Source organism: Pseudorca crassidens, chromosome 4 (genome assembly GCF_039906515.1).
Source record: "Pseudorca crassidens isolate mPseCra1 chromosome 4, mPseCra1.hap1, whole genome shotgun sequence".
NCBI classification, from domain to species: Eukaryota; Metazoa; Chordata; class Mammalia; order Artiodactyla; family Delphinidae; genus Pseudorca; species Pseudorca crassidens.
In genome coordinates, this window is record NC_090299.1 from 68,953,960 (window position 1) to 68,979,804 (window position 25,845).

Genomic DNA, 25,845 nt, shown 5'->3' on the forward strand with positions numbered 1-25,845 from the left:
AATTTATTTGATAAAATTAATGAATAAGAATGCATATTTGATGCTACTGAGAAAAGAAAGTGATTATATGTATTTGTATGTAACTTTGATATTAAAAGAGGAGGAAGAGAGTAAATTGAAAGATATGAAATTTTATATGAGTCACTTGAGATGGGAGAGATTGGTTACTCACTCTTGATGTAATACTAGCTCTTGTCCAATTTACCTGGAGAGAAATATTTATAATAAATGGAATTATAATTGGGAGCTTGACTAATGAATGAAAAACATTTTAAAATGGTAGAGAGAATAATAAGTAAACAGATTAGGAATCAACTTGTCAATAGAGAAGTTGGATCAAATCCTAATTTCCAGGCAGGATATTTAAATTACAATTTACTTGACTAGAATACAGAGAGTAAAGTGAGTGGAAAACCTCCTTTTATCTATTTTGGTGGGTTTATTTTATTTTTATTTATTTATTTATTTATTTTTTAATAATCCCATAATCCAACAAATTTTAATTGGCCTTCCTAAGCCTCCAGTGGAAAAGCCCTATTTTCACATTATGAATTGCCACAAAGATGAAATATATAAATTTCATAAACTTAGTCCACTAAGTTTATGCACATACAGTTTTTAACAAATAAAATTTTAATGTTTCCTGTAAGATCTTAATTCAATTTATTTATTTATTTTTAAAATTTTAATCACTCAGAAGTGGTTTTATTCTCCAAAAAATAAACGGCACATGGGCTCAAGGCGCACCGGCTTCAGTAGTTGTGGCACGCAGGCTCAGTAGTTGTGGCCCACTGGCTTAGTTGCTCCTTGGCACATGGGATCTTCCTGGACCAGGGAGCAAACCCGTGTCCCATGCATTTGCAGGCGAACTCTTTTTTTTTTTTTTTACATCTTTATTGGAGTATAATTGCTTTACAATGTTGTGTTAGTTTCTGCTTTAAAACAAAGTGAATCAGTTATACATATACATATGTTCCCATATCTCTTCCCTCTTGCGTCTCCCTCCTTCCCACCCTCCCTATCCCACCCCTCTAGGTGGTCACACAGCACCGAGCTGATCTCCCTGTGCTATGCGGCTGCTTCTCACTAGCTATCTATTTTACGTTTGGTAGTGTATATATGTCCATGCCACTCTCTCAGTTTGTCACAGCTTACCCTTCCCCCTCCCCATATCCTCAAGTCCCTTCTCTAGTAGGTCTGTGTGTTTATTCCTGTCTTACCCCTCGGTTCTTCATGACATTTTTTTTCTTAAATTCCATATATATGTGTTAGCATACAGTATTTGTCTTTCTCTTTCTGACTTACTTCACTCTGTATGACAGACTCTAGGTCTATCCACCTCATTACAAATAGCTCAATTTCGTTTCTTTTTATGGCTAATATTCCGTTGTATATATGTGCCACATCTTCTTTATCCATTCATCCGATGATGGACACTTAGGTTGTTTCCATCTCCTGGCTTTTGTAAATAGAGCTGCAATGAACATTTTGGTACATGACTCTTTTTGAATTATGGTTTTCTCAGGGTATATGCCCAGTAGTGGGATTGCTGGGTCATATGGTAGTTCTATTTGTAGTTTTTTAAGGAACCTTCATACTGTTCTCCATAGTGGCTGTACCAATTCACATTCCCATCAGCAGTGCAAGAGTGTTCCCTTTTCTCCACACCCTCTCCAGCATTTATTGTTTCTAGATTTTTTGATGATGGCCATTCTGACTGGTATGAGATGATATCTCATTGTAGTTTTGATTTGCATTTCTCTAATGATTAATGATGTTGAGCATTCTTTCATGTGTTTGTTGGCAGTCGGTATATCTTCTTTGGAGAAATGTCTATTTAAGTCTTCTGCCCATTTTTGGATTGGGTTGTTTGTTTTTTTGTTATTGAGCTGCATGAGCTGCTTGTAAATTTTGGAGATTAATCCTTTGTCAGTTGCTTCATTTGCAAATATTTTCTCCCATTCTGAGGGTTGTCTTTTGGTCTTGTTTATGGTTTCCTTTGCTGTGCAAAAGCATTTAAGTTTCATTAGGTCCCATTTGTTTATTTTTGTTTTTATTTCCATTTCTCTAGGAGATGGGTCAAAAAGGATCTTGCTGTGATTTATGTCATAGAGTGTTCTGCCTATGTTTTCCTCTAAGAGTTTGATAGTTTCTGGCCTTACATTTAGGTCTTTAATCCATTTTGAGCTTATTTTTGTGTATGGTGTTAGGGAGTGATCTAATCTCATACTTTTACATGTACCTGTCCAGTTTTCCCAGCTTGGTGGTTTTTATTAATTGAATAAATTTGACATGTAACTTTGTGTAAGTTTAAGGTTACTTTAGTACATTTATATATTGTTATATGATTACCGTTATAGTGATATTTAGCACAGTATCTAATTATAGTATGATATTATTGTCTATATTCATTATACTGTACATTAGATTTCTATGCATTAGTTAATACTCCTTATAAATGTATACCTTTAAACACCATTATTTTATCTATTTCGTATGAACACTATTGCAATTTGGGAAAGCCACATACATATTAATAATTATTTAAAATCCAACACAGGCCTAGACATTATGTAATTGAGTATGAAATGTATGTTTTATAAAGTGACTAATATGCATAGATAAATTATTATGGTTAATTTGTCCCATATAATAATGTAATTAGTGATCATTCATATATTTAACATCTACAGTGTGTCATTCATTGTTTTGCATAGATGTAAAGACATGAGGTCCCTGTACACAAAAATATTGCATCATGACCCCCTCTTCACATAGTCTTGGTTACCATTTAAACAACATTCTATACCAGAATTACACTGTGCTTTTGTATGGGATTGAACAGCAGAAACTGCTTAAGATAAAGGAAGAAGCTAACATACCCACCAGGTTTATGGCTTGGCAAAGATCCAACATTGGTTGGTAGAGGAAACCTCAAGGTACTTAGTAGGTATACTTGGCTTCGATGTTCCTGACTAACAAGGCATTAAAGATTGCACTTGAGAAGTAACTTATATAGGGCTGGAATATAGCAAGCATCTGTGAATCCTGCTTAGCAGCTAGCAGGATCTTCTTTAGCACACCTGTTTATAAATGTGCTAATGATTGTTAGAAGAGTTATAACTTCCAAAGGCCAAATTCTTCCAAGCAGAGATTTTTGGGAAAGTGTGAAGTTTTTTCTGCTCACAAGTCCCTCAATCTATGTTCAAGAAGAGAAAGATACAGAGCCTGTCTTGATTATCCACCATTCCTAAACTTTTTGCAAAGGCTAATATTTCCAAGCTTTTTAAAATTACTAATCCTTAATAAATGCCTCATTGAGATGAAAAGTTATTAAAATCTGTGCCATTTTATACATAAGTGAAAAATCCAATTTTGTTTGCTCATTTGTATTAGTGTAATTTCGAGAAAATAATCAAACTGTGTTCTTGTACTTCATGTTCCTACTTAGAGGTTATAATTACCTGCATAATAAATAAGCAAAAGAAACATGAAAAGGAACTTCCATTCACTGAGAACAAGTAGCTTGTTGAAGAATAGCTTCTAGGATAAACATTTTGAGATGAGGAACAGTGCATTTAACATTTGAGATCCAAAGTACATTATGAAACTTTGCCTCCTTGCAAGTTAGCCCAGAAAATACCATTAGTGAATAAAGGTGAAGAAGTGAGCCATCTTGATTTCTAACTTAATCAGTCAAACCATAACTGATGAAAGTTCATGTAGTGCATTCTTCTACTTCACTGTTAGATTTGCAATTATGTGCTGTGTCTAACATTTAAAAGCACTGGTTAATTCAATACTTTTTTTTTTAGTAATGGAATTAGCATCACTCAAAATACAGACCTAAATAATTAATTTAGGTGCATAATTACATCATGAAGTTGGGTTGATCCTGATCTGATCTTAGCACCTTGGCATTAATCTCTCCCGAAAGTATCTATTCACATGGCCAAAATATGATGGGCCAGTGGTTAGCAGTAAACCAGATACTAAGGCTATAAACATGTAGAGAAAAGGTACAAGTGTAGTTAATCCCCAGCACAAATAGGTTTAGTGATAAAAGTTCATAGGATTCTGCCCCACTTTGCTCAATTATTGTAAAAGCACCAACTTCTTGAAACTATCACAAGATAAGTAAAATAACTTGGTGTTATTCTATTTTTTCAAATGAAAAAGAAATAAGGAAGGAGATTATGTCAGGTACTTAAATCATTGAAATCAATCATCAGTACCTTGAGAGATATTACAAAAGCAGATATAAATCCTGAGTTCAGTTATCAGCCCTTTGGGTTCTATTTTTATGTCTCTAAATTTAGATTTCCAAAGGTACATAACACCATGTGCATTCATCACTTAACTTTTTAACAAATATTTTTCAGTGTCCAAGTTACTTCTGTATTGTTCTTAGTTTACAAAGATGAACATGAAGACTTCTTGTTATGAATATATAAACAATAAAATTGGAAATTAATAATGCTTAGGGGGGATAGAGTTAAACAGAAATAGAAACAATAGAGATCATTTTCAGCTATGGAAAATTAAGAAAGAGTTCATGACAGAAGTTGTATTTACCTGAACTGACTTTCACACACAGCTGAATACTAACATTAAAGAGAGATCTTTATCTCTAAAATGTAAGTTAATTTTGTGATCCACTCTTTGTTACAAGTTCAAATCCTAACGCAAAAATAGAATCAGAGGATTTTCTGACATATCAGTATGCTACTAGGATGGCATTTTTCACACTATTATTGGAAGTGCTGGCTTCCGACGTTTACTTCAGTAGTTTAGATCAAGTTGTGCATATCACAAAGCTGAGTGCTCTACTCAGATAAGCCAAAGCCTGTGGCAGGATTTGCACAATTTCCATTATAGAGATTTGTCTTGATTTCCATTATAGCAAGATGTTAAAAGTGGAGACATTTAAGAAGTTTTCTCTATTTCAGATTTTAGTTAAACTGCAGGGTAACTGATGTGAGTTCAAATTCACTGCCAATCTAAAACCTAAAACTTTAGTACATTATTTAAAGACTTTGGGCTGAAACAAATATAAAAATAACACAACTGAGTAGGAGGTAGGGCGTTGTCTTTAATTATGTACATAATTGTAAATACTTTTCAGATAAACAATGACTAATACTAATACATCCAAAGTGTGTTGTAGTTAGTGTGTGTAGTGAGACATTATGATGTAATCTAAAGAATTACTGGTTGGGTGGAGTCAGGAAATCATGTCAGAGTCCCAGTTATGTGACTTCTTAGAGTAGGGTGCTGACTATGTCCTTTACTCTCTCTCACTGGAAAAATCAGGGCACTATGCGAAATTATCATTCTGATCTTTCCCATCTCTAAGGTTTGGTGATCTTGTTCCATAAACAAGAATAAAGGCTACAGTGGACATGGTGTTGTCCAGTGACCCATTCTCATAAAAATACTTCTGATCTATAGGCATCTTTGTTATTTTAATTTAATCCCACCTAATTCCTGCTAAATTTATAGTTGAAAATGGCTCAAGCCAGTGGCTGCCAAAACTGGTTGACCAGAAGTCCCCAAAGAGCATTTTTCAAAATTCTGATTCTAGGTCCCCATCCCAGATTACTGAATCAGAATCTCATAAAGCAATACTGAAAAATTGCATTTTTCTTAAATGCAGTTTGGGTTTCTAAAAGTTTGGAAAATTTCGACTTAAAATTCTATCACTTCCTCAAGGCATTTCTATCCAATAACTAGGTTTCCTGACCAAAAGAAAAGGTAAAAGTAAAAGAAATAAAGAGAGTTAGAGAGAGAGAGAAATCCATAGATGAGATTTGTACAGAATTCCTCAAACTGTACAGTATAACCTGTCATCTCTTTAAATAAAATTTCTATATATAAACACTGTTTGAGAACATGTGTTTATGTGTGTGTGTATTTAAGAAAACTTTTTCAACTGATAAATGTACCTCAACAGAATTTTAAATGTAATCTTCAAAAATGGTGAAATATTATCCCTCTGAAGTTATCTTAGGCCATGTTAATTATCACCATATGTGCTAAATTGCTTTTTCTTAGATATTCATTGTTTTTCTTTTTTTTAAAAAGAGTATTATTAGCAACGTATTAACGTTTGTCATTCTCCTCTTGTAAATAAATTTTCTATTAAGAAGTGAAGCAATCAAAGCGGTTGCCTAATAACTTTGAGTTTATCATTGAAAACCCTTGGTAGGTACCATGTAACTCATATAATTTGATTTTAAACAAAGAAGTGAAAAATGTATACTCATAAGATATATTTATTATCATCTATAACATTTGACAAATGAAATAGTGCCTTGAATCAGTTAGGCAGGAAGCAAGGCTACCTACCTTTTAATCACATGTATGATTAGGTCCTTATTCTGGCAGAACTTTCCCCCTAATCCTAGCCTGAGGGCAGAACAACCAAGAAGTACAGTCCCATTCTACAACATTCTCTATCTACTAATTCATGAAGGACTCAAAATTGTAACTAACCTAGGAGGCAGATCATTAAAAAAGAATTCAATATAGACACCTCCAAAATCTGACCAAGATGTTAGATAATGTATTACTAGATAGATTATGGTACAAATACATCCCCTAATACCATGCAACATTTAATGATATTTTTAAAAAGTAGTTAAGTGGAATAACAGTCATGATATAATAAGTAGAAAGACACAATGTTATAAAAATGTGTATAATATTAATAGTATAACATTTGGGAAAACTATGTACATGAAGTTATTAAAATGGTAGTTAACAATGGTGACCACTGGATAATCATAATCTAGAATATTAATTTTTTCTTTTGCCTAAATGGAATTTCTAATTTTCCAATATTGGTCATGTATTTCTTTTATAATAAGGAAAAAAAAATCCTATTTTAATGAAAGATTTTTAGAAATAAAATAGCATAGGGTCACCATTTGCAACTTAAAATATGTATGGGTTCATACACAGAACTTTCCTGGCCCTTCCTCTTCTGTATCGATCTAATTTGTTATTTTTTAGACATCTTCCCCACTAGGTTTTATACTTCTCCAAAGGAAAGAGGCCATATATATTCTAACTTAGTAACCAATGTACCAACTTTCGCAATTCAAGTCTTACATAAATAAAAGACAAATAAGACCATAAAATAAAAATTTAAATGTGTTTTTTTTCAACTCAAGAAATAGTAAAATTATTTTAATAATTTTTGGAGGTTCAGAGGTTATTTTAATTTCTTTATTCTAAGAGCTTTAACTTCCTATTCATGGGGCAAGTGAGCATTCTGGATCAAAGAAGTACAGAGTTGAAAATAATATTTATTTATAATTTTTAATTTTACCTCTGCTAGTGTTGAATCAAAACTTACCTAAATTCTATATTATTTTAAAATAAAGCCTGTGAAAAGAAATAGATTTTAGAGTATTTAATGAAAACAATAAATCTTAACATAATATGCAAAAGAAAAGAAATTAAAACTATGGCAACAAACTTTAAAATATTGTACAAACCAAACAAATAAACTTAATGTGTTTGCTGTTTCATAATTCCTAAAAATAATATAGCTGGCAAGGAGTGACCGTTTCCTGTTAATATAGTAAGAGGAAAAAACACGGTTAATTTGATATGTAGAAGCTATGCTTGAGGCTTTATTTCCTTAAATCTGGAAGCAGTAGGAATAAAAAAGAGAGAAAAGGAAGGAGAGGAATGAGAGGGAAGAGAGAGAGAGAGAGAAAGGCAGAGACAGAGACAAAGAGAGATGGAAAGATGAACCTATGAACATTAGCACCTATTGTATGAACCATGCTGAAGAAATGTGCTCCTTGCAAGAAATTCATGGAGAAAAAAATTCTCTCTGAGCACCAGCTTTCTCAGTATATCTAGAATGTTTAAACCCAAGTTATATGTCTAGGGAGTTTATTGTCAAAAACAAGTCTGATAAAATAAGGGAAAATAAAAAATATTAAACTTCAGTTCTCACCATTCTCAAATAGATTATTTAACTATACCTCACCCCCTATACACACATTTGATGCTTGGCCATTCCATTTGAATGATAGAACAAAATTTGGTTTCTGGGAAAATCTCTTATATCCTGTACTGTATTTCCATACAATAATGATTAATGTTTTTAACTTTCGTAGTTCCATCTACGCTTTTAAAGAATATTTTTTCTTTTATAGGGAGCAGTTGGATTTTCCTTTTCTTGTAAAAGGAGTCTGAAAAGGGGCATTATTGTTAAATATTTCTATACTGGACAGAAAGAAAACAACTTGTCTTTTGCTAAATTAATTTAATCCTATTTGTGTACTGCTCTCCCCAGCATTGTCATCTCCAGCAGGTAGTTACTTTGGAGTCTAGCCCAGCTTGTGCCCTGGCTCCTTTATAAGTTGCCTTCCTCATAATTTGTGTTTTCACTCTTCATCCCTGTCTCCATTACCAAAACCAATCGCAATTTCACGCTGGAAGAATCTATTCAGCTTCGGAAGCATATTCTAAGACCATGTGACCTCTGACCCTGGCAGTTAGGATGGTATAAACTTAAGTTCTACAGACATGAAATGAGATCTTGTTCTTGAACAGTTTTTTATAGCTGTTTATCTCTCTGGTCTGACACTTTCAAAATGCGTATATTGATAATCTCTTAAATATTGGACTATATAATGGTGTACCAGTTCCTATGAATAAACCCATGTCCAAATTATACCTGGAATTTTCAATTATAATTGTTTTCTACTTACTCCCCTTGTGTTATATACCTATAATATCATCTTGGATTCCCTGGAGCTTTCATTGATTTTGACTTGATTCAGAGAATCGCTATAACCCTTGAATGTTGTATTTGCTACCAGAGGATAAGTGCAATTGTTTAATTATCCTGACACATTTACTTGAAAGAGTGAAAATACATAATCTTCTCAAAACCTGAAAAATTAAGAGGTTAAATACTTTAATTCCAGTCTAATAACCTCTATTAACATTTTTTGCCTTCAGTTTTGATTGTATATTTCTGTTCTGTTTACAATTAGATAGTTTTAATTAGAGATGCATAGTTGAACAGCCTCTTTCCAAGTTAATTTTTCAATCTTCATTAGTGCATCTGTTATTCACTTTGCACTTACATTCTCAAAATAGAAATTATAGGAACGATCTATTTATTGATTTATTCATTCTTTCAACATGCAATTATTAAATATCTATTTTTTGACAGTGGCACCAGGATTGAAGCCATTAATCTAACCCTGGATTTAAAAAGAAAAGAAAAGAAAGACATATCCTATTGTAGAATGATACTGCTTTAGGCCTTATCAGTAATCTACAGATACTATTTTATGTAGCCAAGCTTAAAATGAAACAACCATTTTGCACCAAAATTTTGCCTCATTTGAAAAAATAAAAACATTAAACCTATGTATTAATTTTGTTCCTTATCAGTAACTTAAGTTGTATGTGTAAAGAGGGAAAAAACACTTGCTTGCTTAATTACACTCAGGTCTGCTTGCTTTATTACACTCACAGTCAAAACAATTTTGTTCATTTTATAATAACTGAATTCTAATTTTCCTGCATTGTTTAGTTAAAATAGTCTTCTATGTAAACTGTTCCTTAATCCCTAGTATGACAATGCTTCTCTTTTAATAAACACTATCAAATATTCCACAGTTTTTTTTTCTTATACGTGCTTTAGTATCACCAATTTTAATAGTAATTTCACTTAATTAGCTTTTTTAAAAAACTATCACTGTCCAAGGTTACAAGTGTCTAATTTGCCCCACTGGGAAAACTAAATATTTAATACCATGAAACTTTTATATACGAAGATTATCATAGAAGCCTCTTGATAGCCATTCTTGTCAAAATATTTCTGGAATACTAATTCAGTCTTGAATTCTACTTCTTCTTTAATGACCACATTTTTCTTTAATGAATTCATTCAAATTGAAAACAAAAGCCCCCAAATAAAACATATGCAATGCAGGAAAATTTAGACTTCCACATGCCCAAATGGGCTTATCTAAGTATTGGTTAATTAGAGACTGAATATTTTATGATTTTTTTAAAGAGAAAATTAACATTTTAGTAAGGCATTACTTTATGAAATCTTATATTTGCATAATGTTAAATCAATACACACAGGTATATAGAATGCTTTATCTTTACAAAAACCAAGAGGTTGTATACAAATTTGTTTGGGGTAGAAGTAATACTAAAACACTCTTTGAAACTTTCTCTTCCCTTGCTTTATCTTCATTTTCTTGCCAACTATGCTGTTTAATTTACTACCTCAATTTCATCTTTCAGGTCCTTAAATATATTGGGTTGGCCAAAAAGTGCCTTTGGTTTTTTAAGTCAAAATAAAAGGCACATTTTTCATTTTCACCAAGAACTTTATTGAACAATGTATTCGCCCTTTTGTTCCACTACCTTCTGCCATTTTTCAGGCAACTTTATAATTCCGTTTTCCCAAAACTTTTAATCTTTTTGAGCAAAGAACTGTTCCAGGTGCCTTTTACAGTCTTCCAGGGAATTGAAATTTTTTCCAGAATTTTGTAAAGACCGAAATAAATGCAAATCTGAAGGTACAGTCTCTGGTGAATATGGCAGAAGAATCAGAACTTCCCAGCCAAGCTGTAACAGTTTTTGCCTGGTCATCAAAGAAACATGTGGTCTTGTGTTATCCAGATGGAAGATTATGCATTTTCCATTGACTAATTCTGGATGCTTTTCGTCAAGTGCTGCTTTTAGTTGATCTAATTGGGAGCAGTACTTGTTGGAATTAATTGTTTGGTTTTCCAGAAGGAGCTCATAACAGAGGACTCCCTTCCAATCCCACCATGTACACAACATCACCTTCTTTGGATGAAGACCGGCCTTTGGTGTGGTTGGTGGTGGTTCATTTCACTTGCCCCACCATCTCTTCTGTTCCACATTATTGTACAGTATCCACTTTTCATCGCCCGCAACAATTTGTTTTAAAAACGGAAAGTTTTCATTACGTTTCTGTAGAGAATCACACGCAGAAATACGGTCAAGAAGGTTTTTTTCACTTAACTTATGTGGAACCCAAACATCAAAGTGATTAACATAACCAGGCTGGTGCAAATGATTTCCAATGCTTGATTTGGATATTTTGAGTATGTCGGCTATTCTCTCACGTGGTATAATGTTGATTGTTCTCAGTGAATGTCTTGATTTGATCCCTATCAACTTCAACTGGTCTACCCTACCGTGGGGCATTGTCCAGAGAGAAATCTCCAGCACGAAACTTCACAAACCACTTTTGACAGGTTTGTTCAGTCACAGCACCTTTTCCATACACTGCACAAATCTTTTTTTGCATTTCAGTTGCATTTTTACCTTTCTTGAAATAATAAAGCGTAATATGCCAAAAATGTTGCTTTTTTTCTTCCACCTTCAGTATTAAAATGGCTACACAAAAATTCATCAATTTGGTAAGTTTTTTTTTTAAATGCATGCCGATATGATAGCTGTCACAATACAATCTAACAAAATTGTTTCAAATTAAAGACAACTAAGAGCTACCAGAGCCATCTTACAGGAAAAAATGAACGAACATTTTGGCCAACCCAATATATGTTCCTCAAGGTCTGATATTTGTTTCTTTTTCCTTCTCTCTTTACTTTAACACTGCTTTTCCAATTCCTCGGAGGTTTAGCTAATCCCTGGAAAATAGTTGCTCCAGCCCTTTCTCCTGACAGTTGGCTCCTATTTTCAGACTCTCAAATTCAACTTATCCCAAGCCAGTTCGTATTTATTTGCACTAAGGCAACACAGATGTCCATTATGGTGTGACCAAAATGCTGTCAGTACGGTAATCAATATAGGCAGCTGTGAAAGTTAATGACAATCATGTGAACATCATATTGAGTAAGAGAAAAACTGAGCACGGCTGTAATACTATAAGAATAAGCAGACACAGACAAGTATATAATGATGGTTATTCAGGCATAAAGTGGTTAAGATCAGTAATAAAGAGACAATTTATTGTGATAATGAATAAATGAAGTTAGGGAGAAAAATCATCAAAGGGTTAGAGAATTATCTTTGCATGGTGTTATGGGCTAAATGCTGTCCTCCCAAAATTCATATGTTGAAGCCCTAACCCCCAGTACCTCAGAATGTGACTATATTTGAAGATAGGGCCTTTAAATAGATGATTAAGTTAAAATGAGGTCTTTAGGGTGGACCCAAATCCAATCTGACTGCTGTCTTTATAGAAGGGAAAATTTGGATACACAAAGAGCACCAGGGAAACACATGCACTGAAGAAGCCCATGTAATGACACAGTGAGAAGGTGGCCATCTGCAAACCAAGGAGAAAGGCCTGAGAAGAAAGCAAAGTTGCTGACACCTTGATTTGGACTTCTGTCCTTAAGAACTGGAGACATAAATGTCTGAAATGTCTGTTGTTTCAGCAAGCAGTCTCTGGCACTTTGTTACGGCAGCCTGAGAGAGTAACACAGGTGACCAAATCAGAGGAGATGAACATAAAACATGATTGAGCTCATTGAATGGGACCAAGTAGTTTGACTCACAGAAATGGGATCATTAGGGTTTGGAACAGCACATTTTCAACCTATTTTAAATAATGTCTGTGGGTTATATTGGAGTTATTAATTATGTCTTTCAAATGGTAATGAAAACTGTTTATTCTGTGTATAAGCATAGTTACAGACTTTTCCATTTTCCATCCTAAATGACCTTTCCTTGACATTTTCTCATATTCTCTCTTGCTCATATTTCTCTTTTACTCTCTTCCTTCTCTACCACCAAACTCTTACCTCATTCTCTTCTAAGTCAAGTTTCTCAAAATAGTAGTTCATAAAATTAACCTGCATTCCCACTTACTCACCATCACCTTGAAATCCACACATGATTGCATGTCTATCACTGCAGAACCCATATTTCTAGCTCTGTGACAAGAAGTTGGATAGGAAACCAATTTTGAGGATGGAGGAGAGACGTATGATTCAGCTGTTATTTTCTTTCTTTCACTTTTCCACTGAATTTCACCTAACAGAGATAACCAGTACCATATAACCAACACCAGTGGGCCCAATTTATTCCATTTATCACTGGATTCTCATGTATGTTGACAACTGATTATTAGTTCCTTCTTTTCCATTCTCTTTTCTTCCTCAGATTATACAATATCATCTTCTCCCTGGTTCTTCTCCTACCCTCTGACTTTTCTGAGTATGTCCCTTTTCTGCATTTCTCTTTCTTCCACCTGTATTTTACATGCATTGATCTCATTATAAATACCATCTGATTCTCAGATCTGTGTTCCCCTTAATCTGCATCTTCCTTGGATCATTTATTGAGGCTTTAAGCTATATTTTATACTGCTTGCACTCTTCCCTCCCCAATTTACATCTATTTCCAGTCATAACTTCTTCCTGGAAATTAAAATCCAAATCATTACTGGACGGTTCCTCCTGAATGTGCCTTCAGCATCTGAGGGCACATATGGCTATATTCCCTATCTCAAAAAATGACTCTACCATCTGCAAAATCATCTCTATACCTTGGAGTCAGCCTATGTACAACCAACGAATCACTAATTGCATCTGTTGCCCTGAACTCATTCAGAATTAGTTATCAGAAATTATTCACATATTCTTTCTATTATTGTGGTATATATATACTCCAGAACTCTATGCCAGATAACTATTTTTAATATTCATTACTTACCATATTTATGGGATCAACTGGTCCAATGCTGTTCACGTAAACATCAGTTTCAATTACTGTGGGCCTCACTGCAAAATACCAATATAAAGAATGGTCAACTGAAAACAGAACTACCATACGACCCAGCAATCCCACTACTGGGCATATACCCTGAGAAAACCATAATTCAGAAAGAGTCATGTACCACAATGTTCATTGCAGCTCTATTTACAGTAGCCAGGACATGGAAGCAACCTAAGTGTCCATCAACAGATGAATGGATAAAGAAGATGTGGCATATACTCAGCCATAAAAAGAAATGAAATTGAGTTATTCATAGTGAGGTGGATGGACTTAGAGTCTGTCATACAGAGTGAAGTAAGTCAGAAACAGGAAAACAAATACCATATGCTAACACATATATGTGGACTCTTAAAAAACAAAAATAAAAACAAATGGTTCTGGAGAACCTAGGGGCAGGACAGGAATAAAGACACAGACATAGAGAATGGAGTTGAGGACACAGGGAGGGGGAAGGGTAAGCTGGGACGAAGTGAGAGAGGGCATGGACTTATATATACTACCAAATGTAAAATAGATAGCTAGTGGGAAGCAGCCGCATAGCACAGGGAGATCAGCTCAGTGCTTTGTGACCACCTAGAGGGGTGGGATAGGGAGGCTAGGAGGGAGACACAAGAGGGAGGAGATATGGGGATATATGTATACATATGGCTGATTCATTTTGTTATAAAGCAGAAACTAACACACCACTGTAAAGCAATTATACTCCAATAAAGATGTTAAAAAAAAAGAAAAAGAATGGTCAAAGATATAATCATAGGTTGTCTTAAATAAATCTTATTTAAATAAATTTTAATAACTATTACTATTTTACACTTTCAAGAATAAAACATTCTCATTATTAAATGAGGAAGCATGGCCCATTATATAAACACAACAACAATTTCATTTCACAAATAAATTATGTAACTAAAAATTACCATTTTTGACTAAAAACCTCCCAGTGTACAGCCTAAAACTGTCTAAATCATCCATTAAAACTAAGGAAGTTTATTCAGTTAAAAATGCTAGGTAATTTTCTCTGCAATAGTCATAGGATTTTAGGATTAGATGGATTTTAGAGCCTAAACATTGTTATGTTATCCTACTTAGTGCATATCATGATGTGCTAGCAAATGTTAACAAACTTGCTCTTGGACTGGGAGAAAACAAGCCCCGATTTGTACCTTTTGCTGATTTCAATGTTGTAAATACTCCCACAATGAAAGATTTAAAGACACCAGTGTGAAGTCACTGAATACAGAGTCGGAACGATATATAATGAGTGGTTATTGTGAGCCAGTATAAGCTAGTTCGGCACACACTAGAGCTTGAAGCATAGTTATGATGATTAAAGGAGGTGACAGATCTGAAGCGTCTACATCCAGGTCTGATTCTTGTGAGGAGCTTCATTAAATTTGTTCACACCTCCTTCCTCTCTTGTTAACAAAATTCCTTTGGGTTGTTTATAGCTGGTTCCAGTGAAAGGTGTATTTTCATCTAATTCTTAGAATATATTGTACAGCCATCCCTGTGGACTTCATCTGTTGTGTTTTGTACGTAACCATTTGTGTTTTCCAAGTTAGTGTTTAAATGGTATATGCTGTATTCTTATATTCTATCAAAATGTGCAGCACAGGTCAGCCTTTTAAAGTTAATCGAATGATATGATTAACTACTATCTGCAATAGTGCATATTTGATTGTGATTTGGGCTTTGAACCTTTGTCAGGTATTTTTGGCTTGCTATAATGAGATTTACCATAATGATGATAACTTATACTCATGAGATTTTTTTGTTCACTATGAAAAACATTTTCACATAGTTTCTTTTTACTCCCTACCCCCCCTGCCATATAAAGCATAAAGGGTTCATTTACTGATTCAGCAAATACTTGTTGAGGAATGCATATAAAGGTTTCATAAAAAAGACAGGAAGGGAAAAAGACATTGTGAGAAGAAAATCTGTCATAGATCTCATGGAGATTTACATAGAGATAATACAAATAAAATAAAGCAGAAAAACCACCTTGTAGCCTGAAAGTTTCTATGCTAAAGTAAGCATGTTTCCAGTACTGTATACTCAGTTATCCTTTCTGGATAAGTTTATGTGATTTCCCTTTCTGGCCCAGTACTTACCACTCTTACAATGCAGGCACTATATTAGACCTCGCAGGATGAACCCCCTCCTCTAGTACATAGCTGAATCTGCCTGTCTGAGTCCCTATCCTGTCTCAAGTCTCCCTATCTTAGTAACTTTTAGTCTGTCAGAGCTTCCAGGCTGGTAAGCTTCCATGGAAAACTTGAGGCATTTTGGAAAACAGTGCCTGTATTATTTTAAAACCATATTTATTTTTAATCTTTGAAATTATAAAAAGCCCTACACTTAGAAAAACATACAGTATTTATTTAGTTTGTTTTACCTCAAGCAAATATTTTATTACATGACATACATATTTTCTTAGCTAGAAAAATAAATGGGATTTGTTAGAAATAGTTTTAGTATGCAAAACTATAGGTTTCTAGATTTACATGTTACATGACAATGTAATTCGATCTAGTAGCCAACAATTAGATTTCTTAAATAAAAGTAGGTTCTATGACTTATAGAAGGTTATATAGCTTAACTTATATAGCTTAACCTAAGCTGATGACTTCTGAGATGAGTTGCTTTAATCATTTGCCATTTATGTTTGACTAGCTATGAATTGTAACCAATAAATATCATATAATTAAGCTAAATATAACTAGATTTACAGAGTGGTTTTTATGAAAGTCAATTAATAACAATAGGTTTATTAGTTTCATTTAGTATATTTATTAACAGTTATAAGCAATTAAGTGCAATGTACCAGTCTTATCTGATTAGACTTTTTCAGTTCATCTGATAAATCAACAAAAACTGAGTGCCTGCTCTCTATTGCATGATACTTGGGGCTGAACACCGCTTATAACAAGAACTAAATGATTTTTTTTAACATCTTTATTGGAGTATAATTGCTTCACAATGATGTCTTAGTTTCTGCTTTATAACAAAGTGAATCAGCTATACATATACATATATCCCTCTTGCGTCTCCCTCCCACCCTCCTTATCCACAAAGCACTGAACTGATCTCCCTGTGCTATGTGGCTGCTTCCCACTAGCTATCTATTTTACATTTGGTAGTATATATAAGTCCATCCCACTCTCTCATTTCGTCCCGGCTTACCTTTCCCCCTCCCCGTGTCCTCAAGTCCATTCTCTACGTCTGCGTCTTTATTCCTATTCTGCCCCTAGGTTCTCCAGAACCATTTGTTTTTGTTTTTGTTTTTTTTAGATTCCATATATATGTGTTAACATATGGTATTTGTTTTTCTCTTTCTGACTTACTTCACTCTGTATGACAGACTCTCGTTTCATCCACCTCACTACAAATAACTCAATTTTGTTTCTTTTTATGGCTGAGTAATATTCTTGAGGACATTTTTATTTACAGGACATACTTTTCACATTTTACAGTAGAGAAAGATGTAGATATGAGTGATCAGTCCTGGTTTCTTGATATCAACATTTCCTTACCTAACTATAAGGCAAATATATGTATGTTACAAAAATATTAACTCTGGCATTAGGGCTTGAGCCACACTATTTCATGATGCGCATACATCAAGTTCTTCTGAGATGGGACAAAAGATATATTACATCAGTAATTCCAGCGTAGAACATTGCTATTCACAGAAGATATTCAATAAATTACACAATGAACATATATTTGCAAACTATGAGCATTTTTTGAGTTGTTATGTGTATCATTTTATAACTTGCAGGTGCTATCATTTGATCCAATCCTTTAAACTTCATCCCCAAAACACGACGTAGAATAAACCTGAAAGTGAATTAAAATATTTCAGATTAATTTTGAGACTACAGCTAGTGCTTATATGCTTCGAAATATAAAAAGGAAAACAACAGAAATCTGTAATTGTTCCTTAATAATGACTTATTACTGCTTTCATTGATTCATGCTATGAACAATACTTTTGGGTGAAATCACTTAAAATACAGGATTCTTAGTAATTGAGTAAGTACTTTCTTGGCTTTATGATTTTCTCAGTAGAAGGTTTGTCCAATTGCAGGATTTTAGTGATATTTAAAAAGGAAAACACCATACTTCAATTAAAAAGTAGGAAAATGAAGCTAAAAGAAAATTGCTATTCCAAGCTTATTAAATGATGTTTAGAAAGTGGGCACACTATGTTTAATTCATCAATACACACAGAGATCAAAGATCTGTTTTTTGTGATAGTACAACAATGACTTAGAAAAGCATGTACTGCCACAGCAAATTACATTTTTGATAGATAGAGGGAAGACAGGTAAAGAGGACACTGAGTTATTTTTGCAAGGCCTCTTTCTGTGCTGTGACTTCTAAGTACTTTGCTTTAAGTATCTCACCAGAATATAAGTAAACTCCTAGTGCAAGTGAGTATATAGAAATAGACATTCCAGGCAACTTAGTAATCCAGAAAATACAAAGAGGAAGGAAAAGAGAAAGAAAGAAAAAAACAGTGAGCTCAACATCGAGTTTCCACGTAGTTAAGGCAAAACCGAAGAGAGCTCACTCTGGGTGGGTAATTGGTTATCAATCAGAAGATATAAACTAAAATGAATTTTAAAAATATTTTCTTCATACTTATTTTTAACCATGCTGTATTCCAATAGTCTAAGATATCTTTAGCATAATATGTAGCTTTTTGGTCACCTTGGATATTAAAATTAATTTAAGTCAGTCAAAAACTCTAATCCTGGAAAATAAGATTAATGGTCTTTTCTTACTGCCCCTCAATGGTATTAAAAAAGAAACAGTCCCACTGATATGGATATTGCAGTTATACAGATTTTGAAAGAACTATGACTTATGTCTTATTGCCCTAGAACAGACAGCAGGGGTTCTCAACACAAAGATGTCATATTTGGGTCCAGATGCTTCTTCCCAGGCCTTACTAACAAGGAATGTCAACTAGCATTTGCCATCTCCTTCCCTAGGTCACATATGGACAAATAGACACGTGGATACACATGGAAGAAAAGGTAGATATGGATAAATAGATACTTGAGACTGTGCTGTCTAATACCTTAGCTAGTAGATACTAACACAGATGGCTAGAAAAGCTACTAACATAAATTTTGGACAGAAAAGAATGCCTACAAAGATCACTTTAATAATTATTCATATTTGTTTGTTTTCAAAGTTTTATTGAAGTACATTTGATTTATACTATTGTGTTAGTTTCAGGTGTTCAGCATAGTGATTCAGTTATTTTTTTCTGATTATATTCCATTACAGATTATTACAAGATATTGATTACAATTTTCTGTGCTATATAGTAAATCCTTGTTGCTTATCTATTTTATACATTTTATGTATAGTACTTTGTATCTGTTAATCCCATACTCCTAATTTGTCCCTCCTTCCCTCTCTCTCCCCTTTGGTAACCATAAGTTTGTCTTCTATGCCTGTGAGTCTTTTTCTGTTTTGTATATAGAGTCTTTGTATTATTTTTTAGATTCCACATATAAGTGATATCACATAGTATTTGTCTTTCTCTGTCTTACATACTTCACTAAGTATAATATTCTCTAGGTCCATCCATGTTGCTGCAAATGGCAATATTTTGTTCCTTTTTATGGCTGAGTAATATTCCTTTATATATATATTTATATATATGTATATATATCATATATATATATCTTATCTTCTTTAACTGATCTGTTGATGGGCACTTGGGTTGTGTCTATGTCTTGGCTATTATAAATAGTGCTGCTGTGAACACTGGGGCACATGTATCTTTTTGAATTAGGTTTTTGTTTTTTCTGGGTATGTACCAGGGAGTGGGATTGCTGGATCATATGGTAGCTCTATTTTTATTTTTTTAAGGAACCTCCATACTGTTCTCCATAGTGGAGGAACCAATTTGCATTCCCAACAACAGTGTACAAGAGATCCCTTTTCTCCACACCTTCTCCAGCATTTATTATTTGTAGACTTTTTGATGATAACCATTCTGACAAGTGTGAGGTGATACCTCATTGTGGTTTTGATTTGCATTTCTCTAATAATTAGTGATATGAGCATCTTTTCATCTGCCTCTTGGCCATCTGTATGTCTTCTTTGGAAAAATGTCTATATAGGTCTTCTGCCCATTTTTTGATTGGGTTGTTTATTTTTTCAATCTTGAGTTGTATGTGCTGTTTGTATATTTTGGATATTAACTCCTTGTTGGTCGCATCGTTTGCAAATATCTTCTCCCATCCCATAAGCTGTCTTTTCGTTTTGTTGATGATTTCCTTTGCTGTGCAAAAGCTTTTGAGTTTAATTAGGTTCCATTTGTTTATTTTTGCTTTTATTTATTTTTCCTTGGGACACTGATCTAAGAAAATACTGCTACAATTTATGTCAGAGAATGTTTTGCCTATGTTCTTTTCTAAGAGTTTTATGTTGTCATGTCTTATATTTAGGTCTTTAAGCCATTTTGAGTTTATTTTTGTATATGGTACGAGGGAGTGTTCAAATTTCATTGATTTACATGTAGCTGTCCAGCTTTCCCAACATCACTTTTTGGAGAGACTTGAGTCATTTATTATGTATACTCTGAGATGAACAGATAAAATGCTACTCTGCACAGTACATATTACTACTTACATTTAAATAGAAATTAATTAAATTTAATTGAAATTTAGCCATACTAGCCACATTTCAAGTACTCAATAGTCAATAATCAATTTCAAGTGTTCAGTACTCACAAATGTATGACTGTTATTAATATACATAATATATATTAAGTATATGTAAATTTAATTATTTGGAATTTCTTCTTAGGAGAATGAAAGACTGCTGTCTTATTCTGTAGTTTAATGTCTCTTTAGACAGCAGACTTATCAACCTGCTTCCACTCCTACACCTGATCAGGGGAAAAAAAAGTTGGAGAGGAGATTTAAAGAAAGACAAGTAATGGAGTATCTGCACACCCACTCTTTAGAATGTCTAGGATATTTTATTTTCTTGTGGGTACAATTCACATCAAAGGAAGATAACTGGACCAGAGGCATCTTACCAGTTTTTTGGCCACCAGCAGCACATATCTCCAGACTAGATTGTTGATGAAAGGAGCTAAGGCAGGTGGAAGATATAGAGAAGCCTCTAGATTCCCCAGGTCAAGGAATTGAACAGTATAAAATGCCTATGAACAACAACATAAAGCATTTCTACTCTATTCCTACCCTCCTACCCTCACTATTTATATGTTTACCTCTCCAAAAGTGTACCAAGGGCCATTTGGTGTTAACCCAAAAAGAAATAAAAACTAAGAAGACAAAAGTTTCAAACTGCACCCAGTTAACTCTTCATATCTCCTGCGTGTTCCCATCACTAGAAACTTAGAACAATTAAACAGATGGAATAAAAAAGCAGATCCTCCCCTTCTCACCCCAAGTCCCTGTCTAGTGTCACATGTCTATCATCTATCCTGGGAGAGGGATAGCTTTAAATCTATTGGGATAGTAATTTTTTAGATTAGATCAAACTTTAAATCACTGAAATTGTTTGAAAAGCTGTAGACTCTACCTGAAAAGTTGTTAAGAAATAAAAAAGAAAACTCAACATAAAGTAATTAAAGCTTTACTAGAATTACAAAGCCTTTTAATGTTAATTCGTTATTAATTTCATAAGTCCTCAGTAAATTGATTAAATTTGTTTTCATAATTTATGAAGAAGAAAGATGTTAACACAAATTTTGGACAGAAAGGAATGCCTACAAATCATGTGAACAATTAACTAATTCATTGTGTATAATCTGAGGTGCACAGATACAAATGCTGCTATGCATGGTATAATTATCAAGGTACTTAGGACATGTCTCATCTAATCTATTAAACAATGTGATGTCACAGATGTATATAGCATTTGAAAGTCCAAATCTCGATCTGAAATAATTTAGGTAAAATGCTAAATCCATGAAGTAGAACAACTGTCAAAATACTTACACATGAAATTAAAAGATTATACACTCTAGGTTCTATTCAAAAAAGTTCACTCAGTAAATATTAAGTGAACATAATTTATGTTTCAGACATTGTTTTAGCAATGAGGGATAGGATGCTTTCTACCTTCAGGGAGTTGACATTAATTGAAAGAAAAGAGAGTGTCAAATAATAATAGTGAACTATGATGAGTAAAATGGAAGTACAGATTTCTGTTTCTTGTGATAAGTAATTGGCATCAATTTAACCATCTCAGTAAAAACAACTTTTTAATGTTTAAAGCCATGAGAGTCATTATGAAGATATAACACAAAATATTTATACACCAAATAACAATGCATTTACCTTTATGAGGCAAAATCTACAGGAGAAAAAGGGAAATACAGATAGTAACACACCAAAAATTGAAGAGGGAAAATAAATAATTAAATTTCCAACTCAAAAGAAAAAGCAAAACAAAATAAAATATAATGAAGGTTATAATAAAGACAAAGTAGAAATTACAAGGTAGTTAATAGAAAAACAGTAGAGCTCATTCATTAATAATGGAAATTCTGAAAAAATCCACTTCTCTTAATTTTCTTGATCAGAAAAAAGGGGGTAATAATACAAAATATAAAATAGGAAATAACAAATGGGAACTAAACATTGAAACAGAAAAAGGGTTTTTTTTTAATCCTAAGAAATTACTTTGAAGACTTCTTTGCAAATAAACTTGAAAACCTAAATAAAAGAGATAGTTTTCCTAGGCAAATACAGATTACCAAAAATGAGTAGAAAGCACAAACAGACCAAATTTCATAGGAGAACAAAGTGATCAAAGTGATTAACTATTTCCAAAAAGCACAAGACCTGGATGAATTTATAATGGAATTCTATCAAACTTCCAAAAGTCAGATGATGCTAACACCCAGATAAAGTGCTACACCTTTGAGAATGAAGGAAAATACCTTTTCATGAAACAAATGTAAAAGGATGGCTAAAACAAATGAAGACAGTACTCAAAAATAAAAGATGAATATCACTTATAAATACCAATACAAAATACTAAATAATATATTACCAAGCAGAATCCAATACCTCATTAAGTTTATAATATATCATGACCAAGAAAGCTTTAGTCCAGAATGCAAATTGTTTCAATTAATACTATACACCATACTAATAGATTTAAAGAGAATAAAGCTCAAAATTATTTCCGGAAATGTTGAAAAAGTCTTTGAAAAATTTCAGTACCAATTCCTGATTTTAAAACTAAATCAAGCAAATCAAGGGATAAGTTCTTAATGTGAATATTCATATGAAGAAACACTAGAGTCATTTCCATAAGAACTAAAACGAGGCAAAATTACCCATTATCTCCACTACTATTCATTATTATATTAGACATGTTTGACAATGAAACAACATAATGCTTTTAGACAAGATAATTCGATTAGTTGCATATGAGTTGGTAAATAAAATAAATACTTTTTTGTATATGGTATGATAGCATATTTTGAAAACACATGATGCTTAAACTAACAAAAAAAATCAGTAAGGCAGCAGGAAGGTAGTAAGATATAAAATGAACATTCATAAATCAATGACATTGATATGCAAAACCAGAAATCAGGTAGAGGACATTAGAGTTGAGGAAATATTTACAGGAGAAAAAAATTAAATACTTAGGATTCAATTTAAGAAATATGAAAAATCTATGAGTAAATCTTAAAACATTCCAGAGAGATACAAAATTAACATGAAGATTTAGAAAGACAGCCCATGTTCCCATATTAGATGATTCAATGTTATAAAGATGTTAGTTTTCCCAAAGTTAATTTACAAATTTAATGCAATCCCAATAAAAATACCAACAGCTCTTTTTTAAATGTATCTAAACTTGTTGATAATAAAGCTCCTATTTTTTTTAAATGACACGCAATAGCCAGGAAAACTGAAAAGGAAAAACAAAACAAAATGAAAATATGAGGTGGGGCCAGCTTTATAAGATATTAATACTAAATGTTTTAGTCTCAAAATACTGTTGAATCTCTAATGTTAATATAGTGTGGTGGCAAATAAATAGAAAAACAAATGAAAGAATGGAATAGAAAGGACAGAAATCACAAAAGTACATAAGAAAATGTAATATATGATAAAGTTGACATCTCAAATAATGGAAGCAAAGATTGACTTTTTAATAAATCATGCTGAGTCAACAGAAAAGCCATTTGAAAAAGATAAAAATTAGATTCATACTTTACACCATACACAGAAATAAAATTCAAATGCATCAGGGAATTAAGTAAAAGAAATAAAATCATACAAATGCTAAAAGTAAACATAGATGAATTCCATTCAAAGTGGAATATAACCAGTAACATGGAAACGAAACTGTCATAAAATGGTTAACATAACCACATTGAATGGGGATAAGGAAGAAAAGAACTAACCTAAGTTACTTTTGGGAACAGTATTTTGATTACATACTGCAAATATAAAGGCAAAAAAAAATGTATATGAATATTTTATTCTAGTTAATTTTTTATAGACGTGTTAAAATTATAGAATTACTTTATGTATTTACTGGAATTGAACAAATACTAAAATATACTATGGGTAAATGAGAGCCAGGTGTCTCCCTGATGGAAAAAGAAATTACAGATAAGGAAAAGGGAAAGGTTAGAATGAACCCTATTGTCTTTGGATTGGAAACAGGGCTGTCAGTATTGACTTCTGGTTTATAATACATATACACAGGGATAGACATAGAAATATAGATGCCTATGAATGTGTGTGTAGAACATATATTTTCTCCTTCTGCCCAATGAGAAGGTCAAGAAGCAATGACACCCAATATTAAGAAATACACCTGGTGCTCACATCTTGGTTTCTAAATACCATTCTACAAAAAGAGGAACCAGGGTTCTTGGAGAAATGATGAATTCCATTGCTGGATCAAGAGGAGCCTGGAAAATTTTATGTGTTAGAAAGTAAGGATATGCTCAGAAAATGATAGAAACATAAAAGAACAGAGAAATAAAATTATAGGACATACCAGTTGTCAAATTTTCATTTTGAGCAATAAAATAAACGATGGTAAAGGATAATAAACTATAAGATAAGACATATATCTAGAGGTCTACACTGAGTAAATAAATAAGTGAACAGATAAACAATTGGACAAGTCACAGATCCTAGTTACTGCAGAATTACAATTAATTTGTGTAGAAGGAATGATGATAATATTCACTTACCACTTGACAAACATCACAGTAATGCTCCTGCAGGTAAGAATCATTGATACAGACCAGAGGAATGGACAAAAGTGTGCTGAGAATATCTGCATAGTTCTCCCCAGCGCAGTATCTCCTCACAACATATTTATTAATCAAAAAGAAAGATAATAAACTTCACAGTGAAGAAACATGGAAGAAACCACACTTAATGAAAGTGTGGTTTACATCACCAGTAATAAGATATATAAACATCACATGCCTCCTAACACAATACACTGAAAGCACAAAATATCACTTTTGTGGTGTTCTTGGCAAAAATGCATAAACACAGCCCAATAATGAAAATATCAGACAAATTGAGGGGCGTTCCATTGGCCAGTATACTTTAAAATTATCATGTTCATGAAACAAACAGAAAAACTGAGAAACTATACCAGGTTGGAGGAGAGTATGGAGGCATGAGAACAAAATGCAATGTGTGATCTTGGTTGGGATTCTGAACAGAAAAAAAGGACGTCAGTGAGGTATCTGCCACAATTTGAATAAGGTCTGTAGATTAGTTAATAGTATTGTATCAATATTAATTTAATGATTTAGATAATGGTTCTATGATTATGTAAATATTAACATTATGGCTGAAAGATTTCTGGGAATTTCATGGATAGATAATATTTTATTAAGCCTAAATTTTATTTTGAAAAAATAATTAAAATAATCTAGGAAAACAAAATTAAATCATGGAAAATAGATTAATAATAAACAAAATAGTGTAAAATAATAAAATTTAAGAAAATTTTCAACAAAGAAATTTGACAAAGATAAAATTCGATTTTATGACAAACTAATAAAAACTTTAA

The 25,845-nt window shown here is 32.9% G+C and overlaps 1 protein-coding gene across 3 annotated transcripts in view; it reads right to left on the bottom strand.

The window, feature by feature from the left end:
* Positions 1-25,845, bottom strand: part of GABRG1 (gamma-aminobutyric acid type A receptor subunit gamma1) — a 68,027-nt gene that overhangs the window by 23,682 nt on the left and 18,500 nt on the right. Inside the window, exons 1-2 of one of the 3 annotated variants that reach the window (XM_067735862.1) lie at positions 25,007-25,117; positions 13,708-17,613 (exon numbers count right to left, since the gene is read on the bottom strand). In XM_067735862.1, the coding sequence (XP_067591963.1) occupies positions 13,708-13,887 (180 nt within the window). In that variant the 5' untranslated portion in view covers positions 13,888-17,613; positions 25,007-25,117. Of the gene's footprint in view, positions 1-13,707; positions 17,614-25,006; positions 25,118-25,845 lie in introns of those variants that run through there. The other 2 variants (XM_067735860.1, XM_067735861.1) reach the window with 2 other exon arrangements.